The sequence below is a fragment of the Neopelma chrysocephalum genome, unplaced genomic scaffold, assembly GCF_003984885.1.
Source record: "Neopelma chrysocephalum unplaced genomic scaffold, ASM398488v2 Primary Assembly neopelma1_71, whole genome shotgun sequence".
NCBI classification, from domain to species: Eukaryota; Metazoa; Chordata; class Aves; order Passeriformes; family Pipridae; genus Neopelma; species Neopelma chrysocephalum.
In genome coordinates this window covers 460,836-474,739 of record NW_020897731.1, presented here as the reverse complement: position 1 = coordinate 474,739, position 13,904 = coordinate 460,836, and the positions used below count along the sequence as shown (strand labels likewise).

Genomic DNA, 13,904 nt, shown 5'->3' with positions numbered 1-13,904 from the left:
GTCAGCATTTGAGAAAAAAGCTGTGTGCTGTGGTGCCAGCAGTAGTGGAGGTCTGGACATGGCAACCCCAGGGGTCCTTTCCAAGCCTATGTTTAAATCTCTTGGCACAGAAACCCTTCTGTACCTATGAGCATTCTTGCAGCTTTTCTGTGTACTATTTCTACTCCTACAGTATTCAAGACACAGTTATCACACTTGGGCACATTGTGGATTTACACACAAACCTCAAACCTTCTTTTTTATTTTAAGCTTTCTTTAAAGTCTTTTTCATCCTATTTATCTTCTTGATCACTACTAAGGATTGAGCTGATATTTTCCAAGAGTTACTCACAATGGCACAAAGATATTTTCCTGAATGGTTACATCTCTGTGCATGCATAGGTACGGTTCTTTTCCCTTTATGCATTACTTTGCAGATGTCTAGATAAGGTGAGAAAATGAAGAATATTCACAGTCAGTTTTAGTTTTAACTACCTTGAAAATTTCTTATGATAAATTTGTCCACTCTCTTTTTTCCCCTAAAGCATTAGTAGGTAGTTTAACAGTACAGATACCAACAGAGGTTCTTACAGCCTGGTAACTTCCTGCAATAGGAAAAAGGATGACTCAATCCCTAGCCTCTGTTTTATTACCTTTAACTAATTAGAACCATAACCAGTTCAAAACTACAGGAAGACACTCCCTTTTATTTCTTCACTATTTAGGGGGTTTGTTGACTATTCGTAAGGGACCCTGGAAGTCCAGCTATACCTTATCAACCGAATCATCTCTGCCCAAGAGCTACTAGGCTTCAAAGTACACAGATTTATGACAGCTTCCTTCTACAAAATTAATTTTGACATTTACCCAATATATCATATTTACAAGTCTTCATTTTAGTTTCCATAAATTTGAGCAAGGAAGGCTCGATTTACCAGTGTACACAGCCCTTTAAACATCCATTACATTTGCCACCTTCAATTGTCACATCAATTATTTAATCCATATCAAAGGAAAACATTAATTCAAGAACTCTACATTTGGGACTCTTGGGTGGCTACCATGGCTACCACCTATTTTTATCAATAGTATTACGCATTTTATCCAATTGTTCTAAACCTGTTCTGCTGACACTTCAGTTTAAAACACTTTTAGATGCTTTCAGATACCAAAATGCTCCAGAAGAGAGGGCTCCCTGAGATCCTTTATGATGAACAGCAAAGCAAAGATTTATTTAGCCTTGCTGTAACAACCCTGTGTACTTTGAGTGTTCTTATTACACTGCAATTGCCTATCAAGCTGCTGATAGAAAGGCTTCCTACCCTTCATGTGTTTGAAGTGGTTTTGTCATTGTTTCTGAGAGTTCAGCAAGTTGCCCCTCAGAATTGATTTTACCTGCCTTGTTTACCTTGCCTTATTTAACTTGCCTGTATGCTCTTTTCTATTTATTCTGTTCAGACATCACCTCCACTTTCTGAAAGATGTCTTTTTACTTCTAACATCATTCTGCTCTTCTTCTGAACAACACCAGCTTTTCAGAGTCCTTCCTCCTCAATCCTTTTGATAAAAGAGATACACACTTCCTTGTGCTCATATGATAGTTTTCTCACCGGCTGCATGTTCTCTGCAAGTATGTTACTCTTTTATCTGTTACTTTGAACAACAAAATTCATAGAATCATTCATATATTTATCTATTCTACCTCTTAAGAGATTTTTTTGTTTGTGCAGTGACAAGAGAACTGAGTTTGTCATGGTCATTGCACATCGCTCTGGCTTAAAAACAGTGTTATCTTTCCATTGTTACATTAAATCATAGAATCATAGAACAATATTATGTTGTTTCACATCTCTGTGTTGCTTTCCCTGTTGTCTCTCACATCAAGATCTTTTTCCTTTTCTGGGCATATGTTCAGTGTCTTTGGTATTTCTCCATTTACTTCTGCAGGGAAAGGCCCTTTCTTCCCTTGTACTTCACTGCACACTCTCTGGATCGCAAGCATTTCAAACAAACACCAGACTCTCCTCTGAACGAAATTGCTCCATTTGCCAAGACAAGAGCAGTCCATATATCCCATATTTCTAAAACAGAGTTCTCAGATTTACCCAGCCAGCATTTTGATACAGAGAATTTTCCAGAGGGTTTCATGACCATGTTTCTAATTTTTTTTTTGTTTGTAATACTAATTGCAAACACAGTAAACATCAATACCAACACTGCCACCTCCATGCCTCCCCGAGATAAGAAATGTATTCCTCTAGCCTTATTTTTCTTTGTTTCCTACAAAAGCACTGAAGTTCCCTGGAAGGGCAGTTTCTTCACACCTCCAGGATAGTTTGGATGACAAGTCTAAGAAGATTAGCTTCTGTAATGTTTTCTAAAAACCACTGTAAGGAGGATCACTGACACGGATGACTGATTTTCATCCAGGAGATTCTAGCATTGTTCCACTATCTCATGCATTTATTAGGATTTCATTTCCTTCTGAAGCCTCAAGGGAAATTTCATAATCAGCACACCTGGTATGTGTAGTATAAATAATTAAGAGGATGCCCTCTCTAACGATCTATGCAGAAAGGCTGTTCTGCTGTAAGAAATGGCCTGGATCATAGCCTTGTTAGAAGAAAGAATTAGGGTTATAAGATCCTCTCCATTTTCAGACTCAGAAAAACTCACAAACATTTACTGAACCAAATGGAGTCAAGATTCTACCTGACTGAGGTAGAGGAACCCACTCAATCAGTATGTTTAAGAGTTGTTTCAAGATTATTCTTTCTACACTGTCAGCATAAATGGTACTTTAGCACCGTTTTTCTATCCCACAATTTAATTTATTGCTTGCCTTAAGAAAAAAGATCATGACACCAATTTAGCTTATAATCACATCAAGAAAAATACTTTATGTGACAAATTTGGCAATAAGCCAGCACTGCAAAAACTGGTTTGATGAGAAAAATACTTAGGGCAGACCATGGTAAAGAAGACAGAGATCATGAGACACTCTTCATCTGTTCAACAATTTGCAAGGGCAGTAGTTGTTACAGCCCAAGCTCTGGTGGTCTTTGGTGGTTTCCCCCCCAGACACTACCAGCACTTAAGTCTTCACAAAGTGAACATTATGCGAAGAAGGAACTACTTTATTATCACAAATAGATAAAACAGTTAACACCTGCTTTGCATTGCTGGACATGCAAATTCCTGTCTGATGGCTCACACTAACATGTTGGTAGCATCTCTGCTTTACCAATAGAACTCTTTGTTCTGAATTTTTCTTTCCGCTACCTTTGATCAGTCCCTTGTCTAAAGCTGTATTTAATACTTTCTCTCCAGATCCTTCATTGGAAATATTTTTTTTTCTTTCCCTAAACCTGAACTCAAGTTTTACTTTAAAGCTTCTAAAAAAGTTTTATCATATCATGTGCTTCACTTTATGCTGCCATCTGGAACTAAAGTACAGCAGAGTAAATGACATATTTGTGATTTGGAACCCAGTTTTGTAGATAGAAGAGGTTAAGCAGTTCATTTAAATATGCTGGTTTGATATGTAACTAAAATAGATTCAAACACTGAGATTTGCTCACCCATCATTACTCCCATTTTCCAACACATTAATTAGATATAGGCAATCAAATCAAGAAAATCAGCTTCTCATCACGGACTGTATTCTAAATTATAAATATTTTACAGCTAAAAAAATGATAATTAATAATTTGTGACCAGAATATTAGACCTGACATGAACAGTACTGGACATATATGCAACATTTTGTAAACATACTCCCACCTTTTGAACTTGCCCGGTTACCTTAGGTCCATCTAAGCTCTTACACATATTTCTAAAGCAGATTTGAAAGATCTCTGACTAATTAAATCTATTGCTATTAGTGTGAGTAGGCCATATTTAAATTCAATTTTTAATGGGTTATGACCCAGAAGTGTATTCATTACCAGAATTTCTCTCTTTCTAAAAGCCTGATACTGCAATTGGATTGATGGGGCACATCCTTACACCAATACGTTGCTTTAGGGGAACTCTGCTTGGGTGCAAGGGTCCTCTAGAACCAGAGCCTTCAGCTGCAGCATGATAAAGCATCACAGGATTATAGTCATTTCCCCAAGAAAAATAAAATGATTCATCTTTATCTTCTAACTTTGTTTGTCTTGGCATCATCAAGACTTTACCCCTCAGTCTAGAAAACGAGAAGTGAGAAGTTACCAAGGCAGAAAGATCCAGGCATCCTACAATAAAATTCAGTACTTGGTTTCAGTGCAGCCTTTTTCTTACTCTACCCAGAGCAGCAGGATGCCCAGGATCTGACGCATTAAACCCATTTCAGAACCCTCAGCAAAAAGTGGGTTTCAGTTTAGGAAGTGATAACAGGAGGGCTCTGGGCATGTCTGCAGTGAAAAGTCCGCTAGTAAAGCTTCATAAGCTGAGATATCCCCTCTTTGAGAACTAAATGTGTGATTTGAAAGTGTGCAGAATGGTTTTACTTCCATGGGACAAGCACCTGACAACTTCAGGTACTTTGTGACACTCGTAAGACTCACCTTTCTCCTCTGGATGCTCCGTGCTGCTTTAGTGGGAGCCCTTCCACCCCCAAACCCTGCTCCCCTCAGTCCAATTCACCTGGTCTGCACAGGCTCAGCTGTGTGAGCCCACTGACATCCATGTGCTATAAGTACTCCCAAGCCGCGGGGACTAAGGGGTTAATCCAGCTCGCAGGCACACATTAAACCGTGCTAAGAGCATTCCACAGAAATACCATCCTGAGCTCAGCAGCCCAGAAGGAATAGCCAACCTGACACACTCTCTATCCGTGATTTTAAAGTCAGCAGCAATAGGGCACTTTGTGGGGCACTCGTAAACCCTTAGAAACCTGTGGGCATGAGAAACTAGCCATTGTATGGACAACTGCATGGAAAAAAACTGGAGAGCCGTTTATGCAGCATTAGCTGTGAAAGTTGTACTTTGCTTTAAGCATACTCATTTCGAGTTCTACCACCTGTTTAAAAGGCAAAGTATTTCCTCATTCATTTTAAAAGCTGCAGCTCTGTCCCCCCTCCTGTCTGCATAAAGATGTCATAAAGACACACACTTACAGGAGAATAAAAGAACCTGCAGTTGTAAGTATCCCAGATATTGATCTCTATCAGGCTATATAAACCAGAGCTTTAGCAGTCTCTCAGGAGTTTGCTGTAAAAGCAATTGGAACTGCAATTAACAACAGCACATCTTAGGATAGGGAAAGACTTCTAACTAGAAGCTAATTAGGAGGGCAAACACTGAAGCTTGTTAGCTGAGATGCTAATGAGAATTATACTTGAGTGGCAGCAGACTAGCTATTCAGAGTTAATTAGAAACCTCAGCTGATAGTATATTGCTCTTAAGAGCTTTCAAAACAAACAACTGGAAAAACTGTCCTGCAGCTAAGGATCCAGCATGCCATGTTGAGTAATTCATGGGCACAGAGAACAGCCAGAAGATTACACTCAAGCATCAGGGTAATCTAACAGCCTCTGAAAAAGGCAGAGAGGAGGTTTTTAGGAGGTGCATGCCCGCCTGGATTTTCTGCAATGGATCAGTTCATCGGTGGCAACCCTGATGCTGCATTACCCACTGCCTGGTGAAAACAGCATCCAGTTGCACCAGAGGATGAGTGGGGGACTGCCACACGCCCAAAATATCCTCACCAGTCTTGTGCAGAAGTGGGACACGGGCCTGGGCTGATCCAACAGCCCCTGACAGCTTTCCTATCCCACCCCCAGCCTCTCCCATTCCAACCCTCAGCTCTCGGCCGGGAAAGCTGCTGGTGTCAGCTGTACCAGGGCAAAGCCACAGCTGTGTGCAATTGCTCTCACCACGACTTTGCCTTCCCGGGGCACGGGAGGGGTTTACTCTCTCCCCCTCTTTGTGCGGTGAGGGGGCAAAGAGTAAATCGGAGCACTTCGAGGGGAAAAGCCTTTTAAATGTACGATGGCCGCAACGGGGATGTGAAGTGTGGCCTTACCTGGGCTGAGTTGCATGGCTGATTCCTGCTCTGAGCAGAGCCAGGGAGGCAAAGCAGAGGGGCTGCCTGTTTAAATGTTTCCTCTGTGCCTGATTGGAAGCGCAAGAGCCAGTCAGGGGCAGGGGAGAGGCTGCTAAACTCAAAGTAGGTTGCTTGTTTCAGGAAAAGGTTGGATACTGGAGAACCTGCACAGTGGTTTGCAGCGCACATGAAAACACATGAAAACATTCAGTGTCACAGGGGAGAGAAATGCTCCAGAAGAATTAGGGGGATTTAGAATTTCACCAAGGCCCTGTTTGCATTAAAACTTGCAGCAACTTAAGCAAAATGTGGTTTTAATTCTATTTATTGAAACCAATTGCAAATCCATGTGGATGCTCTTAAACAGATTCAGCTTTCCAAAAGAAAAACCAATGCAATGGAGATTTCAATTAAAGCACAGAGGAGCATCCACAAACGGGTTTACACCAGTGTAATTAAACAGATTTCAAAGTTTAACTTTAGCTTAACTAAAGATTTCAAAGTTTAACTTAAAACAAATGTGACTTTTAATGCAGATGTGACCTGGCAGTCACTGGCTGACGGCATGCGAGGGGGTGGGGAACTTTGTGCACTGAAACCTCCCTGCCAGAATCCTGGGAATGAATAGGTGTAAATACCCCCTTCACACAAGCTTTTCAGTAACTGCAGTGGAAAGCATATGAAAGTACAAAAAAATGAAGAGTAGACACCAACGCTGGCAACTATAATCCATAATTCCATCTATTTCTTAAAAGAAAAAAAAATCCTGGTGCATAAGCAGTATTTTGCAGAGACAAATTTACTTCACTAGAGTTTCTGAAGCAAGAGTCCTGGATTGTGGTTATTCAGGTTTAACAGGACTTGTAAATGCTGACTGAAGCTAGAGGCAAAACTCCCCCAACACCAAAGTGATGTAGCTCTGGGCTTGACCATCCTGCAGCTCACTGGAGATCGTCCCAGCCACAAGCCACATGCCCAGGCTCAGCAGACACCAGTCCACTGGTGAGCAGGACATGATGGTGGGTTTGACAAAGACATTTCACAAAATCCAAACTCACCTACAGCTGGTGCCTGTGATCTCTCAGGGGGCTGGAAGCATGGGCTGGGGATCCCCTCACTCAGAAACTTGCACAGCTGCTCTGGGTTTAGGACAAAATGTAATAAGCTGCTTGGCAACTCAAACCAGGATAAATAAAAGTAACAGAAGAGATTTAAATGCAAGTAACTCGTATTTAATGCTTCAGGGAAGATTTACTAATGGGGAACTAAGGGTATAGATAGTGGTACCTCTAGACAGTCCAAACAAACTGCTCTCCACCTGGTGCAGGTCCTACACACAATCCAGCCAGCACAGCACAGCAGTGAAAGGCAGCTGTTGTCCTCTCCTTCTCGGGGCATGTTCCCTCCACCCCTCATCGCTTAGCGCTTTTGGTAGATTTTTCCCATTTCAAAGACTTTGCAGAAGCAACCTTCCCAGAGCTGCAGAAACAAACTGGGACAAGGCTCCAGGTGTGTGCAGGGTTTATATTGCTGACAGCAAGCAGGTACAGCCATGGGAACAGGTGGGCAGAGGTTGGATTTGGCCATAGACACATCTGTGTCTATACTCCCTCTGTGACCATCCCCGTGCCTGGAGTGGAAGGCTGGGATGCTGGTATCGGACACAGCATCATCCATAGGATATGCTATCTTCAAGCAGTGCTGGACAGTAATTCCAGTGCCTGAGCTGACAATAAAAAGTATGTACCTGTAAACTGACCATTAAAAGGTCAGTTTAGCTAAGGCTGATCCTTTTCTCAGCAGGCCATGCTCAAGCATTTTTCTCTGCTTAAGCATATTGATGCTTAGCTTGCTTTGCAACAGCAATAGTGCCTTCACCAATAGCAGTGTCACAGTCCTGTGTGTGCCTGTCCTTTCAGGGTTGCAACTGGGCAAACCTACCAAATGTACCCTGATCCCAAAGCCAGCCACAGCCCTAAAGCCAGGATCAGAAGGCACCCACCCATGCTGCTAAGGATGCCTTCATCCCTCCTGAGGGCAACTCAAGCCATTTTATCCACCACTGCATATTGGCTCATCAAACATAGTCCATCTATCACGGAACACAAGGGTCACGTTTTTATGAGACAAAAGGTCCCTGAAAAACTCGGCTTTCACCAGATTGCCTTTGGTTTCTGCACTTTTCTCAAACTCATCTTCAGTTTCTCAAGCTCCTTATCAGGACTAACACCTCATGCCCAGCAGATGTCCTTGGACAGCAGAGCTCTGCAGCTGGCCACAGCACAAGTTAAACCAGAGAAGCAATTCCCAACATAGCCCAGCATGCCAGTTTCTCTATCCCACCTGTCTCCCAGACAGGTATTTTGGTGAGCACCTTTAACATGTTGTGCTGACACTTCATTGTACTGTGTTTATTTTGGGGGAACAAAAAAAAAATCAAAGATGTTGGGCTAAAACTATCACTGGTTCACATGCATATATTGGCATGGCATTTTAGCCAATGTATATATAGGCATATATATGGTTGTGTGTGTGTGTGTGTGTATATATATATGTACGTATATATAGGGGTGCCTATAGTGATAATCCAATGGTAGTGAAGCATTTTTAGAGAAAGATACATATTATCAGAAATTCTTTTGGCTCAGACCACAGATTGAAGTGCCGTACTTGCTCCACTGTGCTCAGGACATGCTCACTCAGCTCTGAGCACTGCAATTCCCAGAGCAGGGAGTCTTCTCACCAGATTTTTCAGCCTCTGGGGAAATTATAGCTAAAAACTGAGTTCTCTGAATACTTGCTGAGCAATCTCCTTGCTCCTCAGACATCCCAAACACAGCAATCAATTTTTCTCCCCTGGATTCAGGAGGACATAATCTTTTGACATCCTAGCAAGCATAAGCTACAAACAGTAACTTTCCCCATTTATTATGTGTGCTTGTTCCCATCTTCCCTCTGCAGGGATAAATGTGCAGCTCTAAACCTGAATTTCATCTATTTACCTTCTCCTGACTGTGAATCCCTTTCAGTATTGCAAACTTCACACTGGCTTGCAAAGCATCCAGCTCCACACGAGCCCAATTTTCCTTTCAGGCTGATGATCTCCCGCTGCAGCAGCATCAGCTCCCCCAGCCAAGGAGCCCTCCATGCCAGCCCTCCTCTCCTGGCCCACGCTGTACACCTGCAGCAAAATGACACAATCTGTTGCAGCTTTTACCTCTTTTTCTCCCTCAGAACTAGACTGCTGCTTGGCTTGCATTGCAGATCCCCAGGGAGTAGCGTTTTAGCTCTGCAGGACATACAACCCCAGGTCTCTCTCTTGTAATGGTTTTAATTTTTTATCATGCTCAGAGCACTGCCTGCTGTCTCTTAAGCTTTCCTATGCACTGGGGAATTGCCTTTGCTTGGCAAATATTCGTGGGTTTATCAAAGATTATGGCTGGGTTTTCTAATAATGGGGTTTTTAGTAATGCCTCTCAATTTACTTTTTTTTTCACCCTAATTCGCAGTCTGATCTCTCACAACTGACATAATGCCCCAAAATTGCAACACTGCACCTTTAATCTTAGATCACTCATCAGTCCTCTTTTTCTTCAGGGGAGAAAAGAGAAAAAAAGGTAGTATCAGGAGCAGAAGTCTCTTCTTTGTGTTGAAGCCTTTGGCCTCAGGTCAAGAAGGCTTTTCATGGGAAAGCCCTGCTGTTCCCTGGAGAACTTGCATAAAACCCCATTCTCTGTTGCTGCCTTCACCTCTTTGCCCTCTGAAGGCAGTGGCTGTATCTCAGTTTTCCTGGGTTGCTTCTTTCTCTCTGCATTTATTTTTTGGTAATCAAGTACAGCTATCGCATCCTGTGGGAGGTGACTAAAGAAACTAGTGAATCCATGATCCTGTTTTCACTGTTCTATGAATTATTTGGATCTGTTTCGTTTGCTATATTTTTTAAAACAATTTGGCCACAGTTTAATGAGGGTAGGTTTCTACTTTTATTAAGCAATCCTGTATTTTCTGCATGACCTGCAATCTCAGCATGCTGGATTTCCAAAACACCCTGTATGCCATTTATTTTGTCCTTACCACAATCACCACGCTGTCATTTGATTTTCACTTGGCTTGGCTTCCTGCAAGTTTCTCTTCTCTCATATCAGATGGAGGAAGTCTCTGTATCTCCACGTGTTCATCACTGTCTCACTGTTGATGGCAGCAGTGCTGCTTTCCCTGAGCACGCGGTGCTGCTTTCCCTGAGCACGCGGTGCTGCTCTGCACTTCACTGATGGGTTTTGCTGCTTTGCACTGGTCATACCTGCACAGTCTCATTCTCCAAGTCACCACTTGTATCTCAGCACAGTGCTTTGCATCTCCCTGCACTTCTCTTGTCCACTAACTTTACTCATTGCATTTTACTTCCTCCTCTTGGTATCTTTGCGTCCTGCCTTTGCACAAACTTAGGAGCACTTTTCAAAGCGCTTTTCATTATGGCTCTGAGCTACCTCATAAATTTTCTTTGCTTGCATACTTCTTTTCCAGAAGTTTTACATATGTCCTGCAGGCTGTGGGAGATGGACAGGAGAATCTACACGTTATAACAGAAGAAAGTTTACTGTTCCCAGGGCCCATCAAACAACTGCATTAGTGCAGCACTGGGGCAGAACTAAAACATTCTGCTCCTCACTGGGACTTCTTCTCCTGAGCTTGATCCTACAAGAAGGGCAGCACTTGCAGTGATCACTTGGCTCAGGTTATGTTTGTTCAAACACCAGCAGCAAGGATCACTGACAACAGTGAGCTAATAAGTTCAAGCACTCTCCAGCATTGTTGCTCAAGTTTTTATTCCCATTAATGCTGAGTTCATCTTTGAAGATTTGTGAACATCAGCCATCTTGCACAGCTTGGCATTTAACTGCTGTTTTTCCTGATTCTTGGTAACACTTGTCATTACTTTTCCTATCAAACCTCATTACAGGGTTTTTTTCCCTTCATTTTTCAAAATAGGATTTTCCCTTAGCTTGGCAAGTCTGTTCCTGTTCCTATCCTAATCCTGCTAGAGAATGTGCATTGCTCATTGCCCTTAACAACACATCTACACTTTTTTTTTACATTTCCTTTTTCTGCATGCCTGGCAGTTCTGTAGCTTTCCTCCTGTGAGATGAATAAAGCTCAGTTTCTGCACCCGTTTCTTTTCCTACAAGCCCAGCTGAGGCAGAAAGCCTAGAAGCCTTCATTGTGCCCTTCATTCACAAAGCAATTCTGAATTTCTGGTTGTATCCACTTGTCACAGCCAGCTCACATTTGCCACTAGGTGCAAGCACAAGAAGACACCTGTTCCAGAACAACAACCCGGTTTTATTCCTTTGAGTGGAGGCCATCTCTATCCACACAGACAACAAGAAGGTGGATCAGGAGTAGTCAGCATGGATTCACTAAAGGTAAGTCATGCTTGACCAACCTGACTACCTTCTACAATGAAACAACTACCTGGATGGATGAGGGGAGACAGTGGATATTGTCTATCTCAACTTCAGCAAGACTTTCAATACCGTGTCTCGCAACATCCTCATAGGCAAGCTCAGGAAGTGTGGGCTGGATGAGTGGACAGTGAGGTGGATTGAGAACTGAATGAATAGCAGATCCCAGAGAGACGTGATCAGTGGCACAGGGTCTGTTTGGATGCCTGTCATTAGTGGTGTCCTCCAGGGTTCAATACTGGGCCCAGTATCGTTTAGCTTATTCATCAATGACTTGGATGAAGGGGCAGATGCTTCCTCAGCAAGTTTGGAACACAAAGCTGGGAGGAGCAGCCAATACCCCAGAGTGCTGTGCAGCCCTTCAGAGGGACCTTGGCAGGCTGGAGAGATGGGCAGAGAACTGTCTGAAATTCAGCAAAGGCAAATGCAGGGTCCTGCACCAGGGGAAGAATAACCCTGGACACCAGCACAGGCTGGGGGCTGACCTGCTGGAGAGCAGCTCTGCAGAGAAGGACCTGAGGGTCCAGGAGGACAACAAGCTGTCCATGCTTGAGCAGAGAAGTTGGACAAAATGACCCACTGTGGTCTCTTCCAATCTGAACCCTTCTATGAGTTTCCTCAACCATATCCTGAGAGTTCTCCCTCTCCAGCATATAATCCTGTTGCAGCACTCCCTGGCATAAGTATTGTCATAAACCTTTTGCCTGTAAAATACCACACATTGCAAAAATCTGCACTGAAGTATGTGCATGAGTATTCCCCAGAATGAAAGGCTCTGTATGCATTTAATAATGAAATGTACATTTCATGTTTAGACCCAGATGAAAGGACAGATAACAGCAACGGGAAACAGCTTGGATATTGCAGCTTCAGCCTGCTAAGACTATGTTTTTTCCCTACAATTCTAAATATGTCTGTTTTCAAAATAAAAATATTTCATAAGGACTTTTACAAGTGGGAAAGCTTTCATGTCCCATCTGAAAGGGCTCCTTGAAACAGATTTAAAAAGAAAACATCAAGGAAAACATTAGGACTGTACCTCGCTCTTTCATCAGTATATATAGTTCATAACGCACATCAGGTGCCACAGGAACTGCTGTTCAAGGTTAAAGCAAGGTCCTTATGAAAGGGACAATTACTCTCTAGTGACAGATAAGGAGAAGAAAGTCAAAGCTAAACTGTGTGAGCAGAAAGGCAGGAGTGCTCAAAGTTAACTGGAAAAAGCTACAAAAGCCTTTACCTCGGGAAGAGACCACTTCAGCACCCGACTGTGAATTCAGGTTTTAATCTGCCACCAATAGCCCCCAACAGGCTCTCCCTCCCCATGCCTCAAAGGTAGCAGCTGCTCCGGCTCACATAAGTCCCAGTGTGGAGCAGAACTTCTCATGGGATGGGAATTCCATGGGGCTGGTGGGCGCCTTGGGGAGCAGCGGGACGTAGAGCCCACAGCTCCACTGAGGGGCCCTGCTGGCACTCTGTTGGGTGCTGGGTTTCATTTAAAGTTACTATGAAAAAACACTGGTTTCAACATCCTTGTAAGGTACTAAAAGCATAATAAAATCATGTTTTTGAAAGGAAAATGAAAACCAACACTCATGTCCAACAGCACCAAATTTGGTGGAGAAGGGATGACTGCAAAATCATTCAAACATCCCTTTGTTCAGAGCTGACATAAAAACGTATTTGAAGGCTCACGATAATAGTCCTTTTTATTCATTTTAACATACCTAGATTTGCACTACAATTGCTTTCTGGAAGTTTTTTAGAGATCCAAAGTTCTCATATGATGGAAGACTAGAGGAAAAAGGTGTCTCCTTGCATTGTCCAGGAGCACTAAGTCAGCTCACCCATGAAAGCTGCCTTCTGGATCCTTGATACCTTTTGGTTTGAGACAAACAGCAAAACTTTCAACTTAGGCATGCAACTTGGGGGTAGTCATAAACATTTAATGTATTTTCCTTTATGCAAGTTCCAGAGAAAGTCTTATACCAGAATATTCTACTGAAAAAATAGTTCTTTAAATTCCCTTTCACTAATGCTGTTGCCTTGCACTGTTCTTTTCCCATGATAAAAATGGCAGATCTAGATACACCACAAAACATCCCCTTCTAGAACCAGCCTCTCACAGCAGTTTAAAATTTTTGTTTCTCAAGAAAGTAAGCTAAAACAGGGATAAAAAAACCTTTTACATCTACAGAGAAGTATGCTAGTAGGAACAGCTACATGTTGATTAGTTGTGCAATTCTCCCACAACAGCCTCACAGACAAACTGAGCAAGTGGGGCCTAAGTAAGTGGACAGTGATGAGGTGCATTGGAAACTGGTAAACTGCAAGGGTTGTGACCCATGGAACAAAGTGGATTGCAGTCACTCAGAGAATAACCCAGGGGTTAATACTGTGCCCAGCCTAGCAGGATGTTCTGCCCAGAGTGG

General features: G+C 42.7%; 1 protein-coding gene across 1 annotated transcript in view; it reads right to left on the bottom strand.

Moving 5' to 3' along the window:
* Nucleotides 1-6,024, bottom strand: part of MSANTD1 (Myb/SANT DNA binding domain containing 1) — a 44,797-nt gene extending 38,773 nt beyond the window's left edge. Inside the window, exon 1 of the mRNA XM_027686727.1 lies at nucleotides 5,990-6,024. Coding sequence (XP_027542528.1) covers nucleotides 5,990-6,005 — 16 coding nt within the window. The 5' untranslated portion in view covers nucleotides 6,006-6,024. The remainder of the gene's footprint in view (nucleotides 1-5,989) is intronic.
* Nucleotides 6,025-13,904: the final 7,880 nt, after the last annotated feature.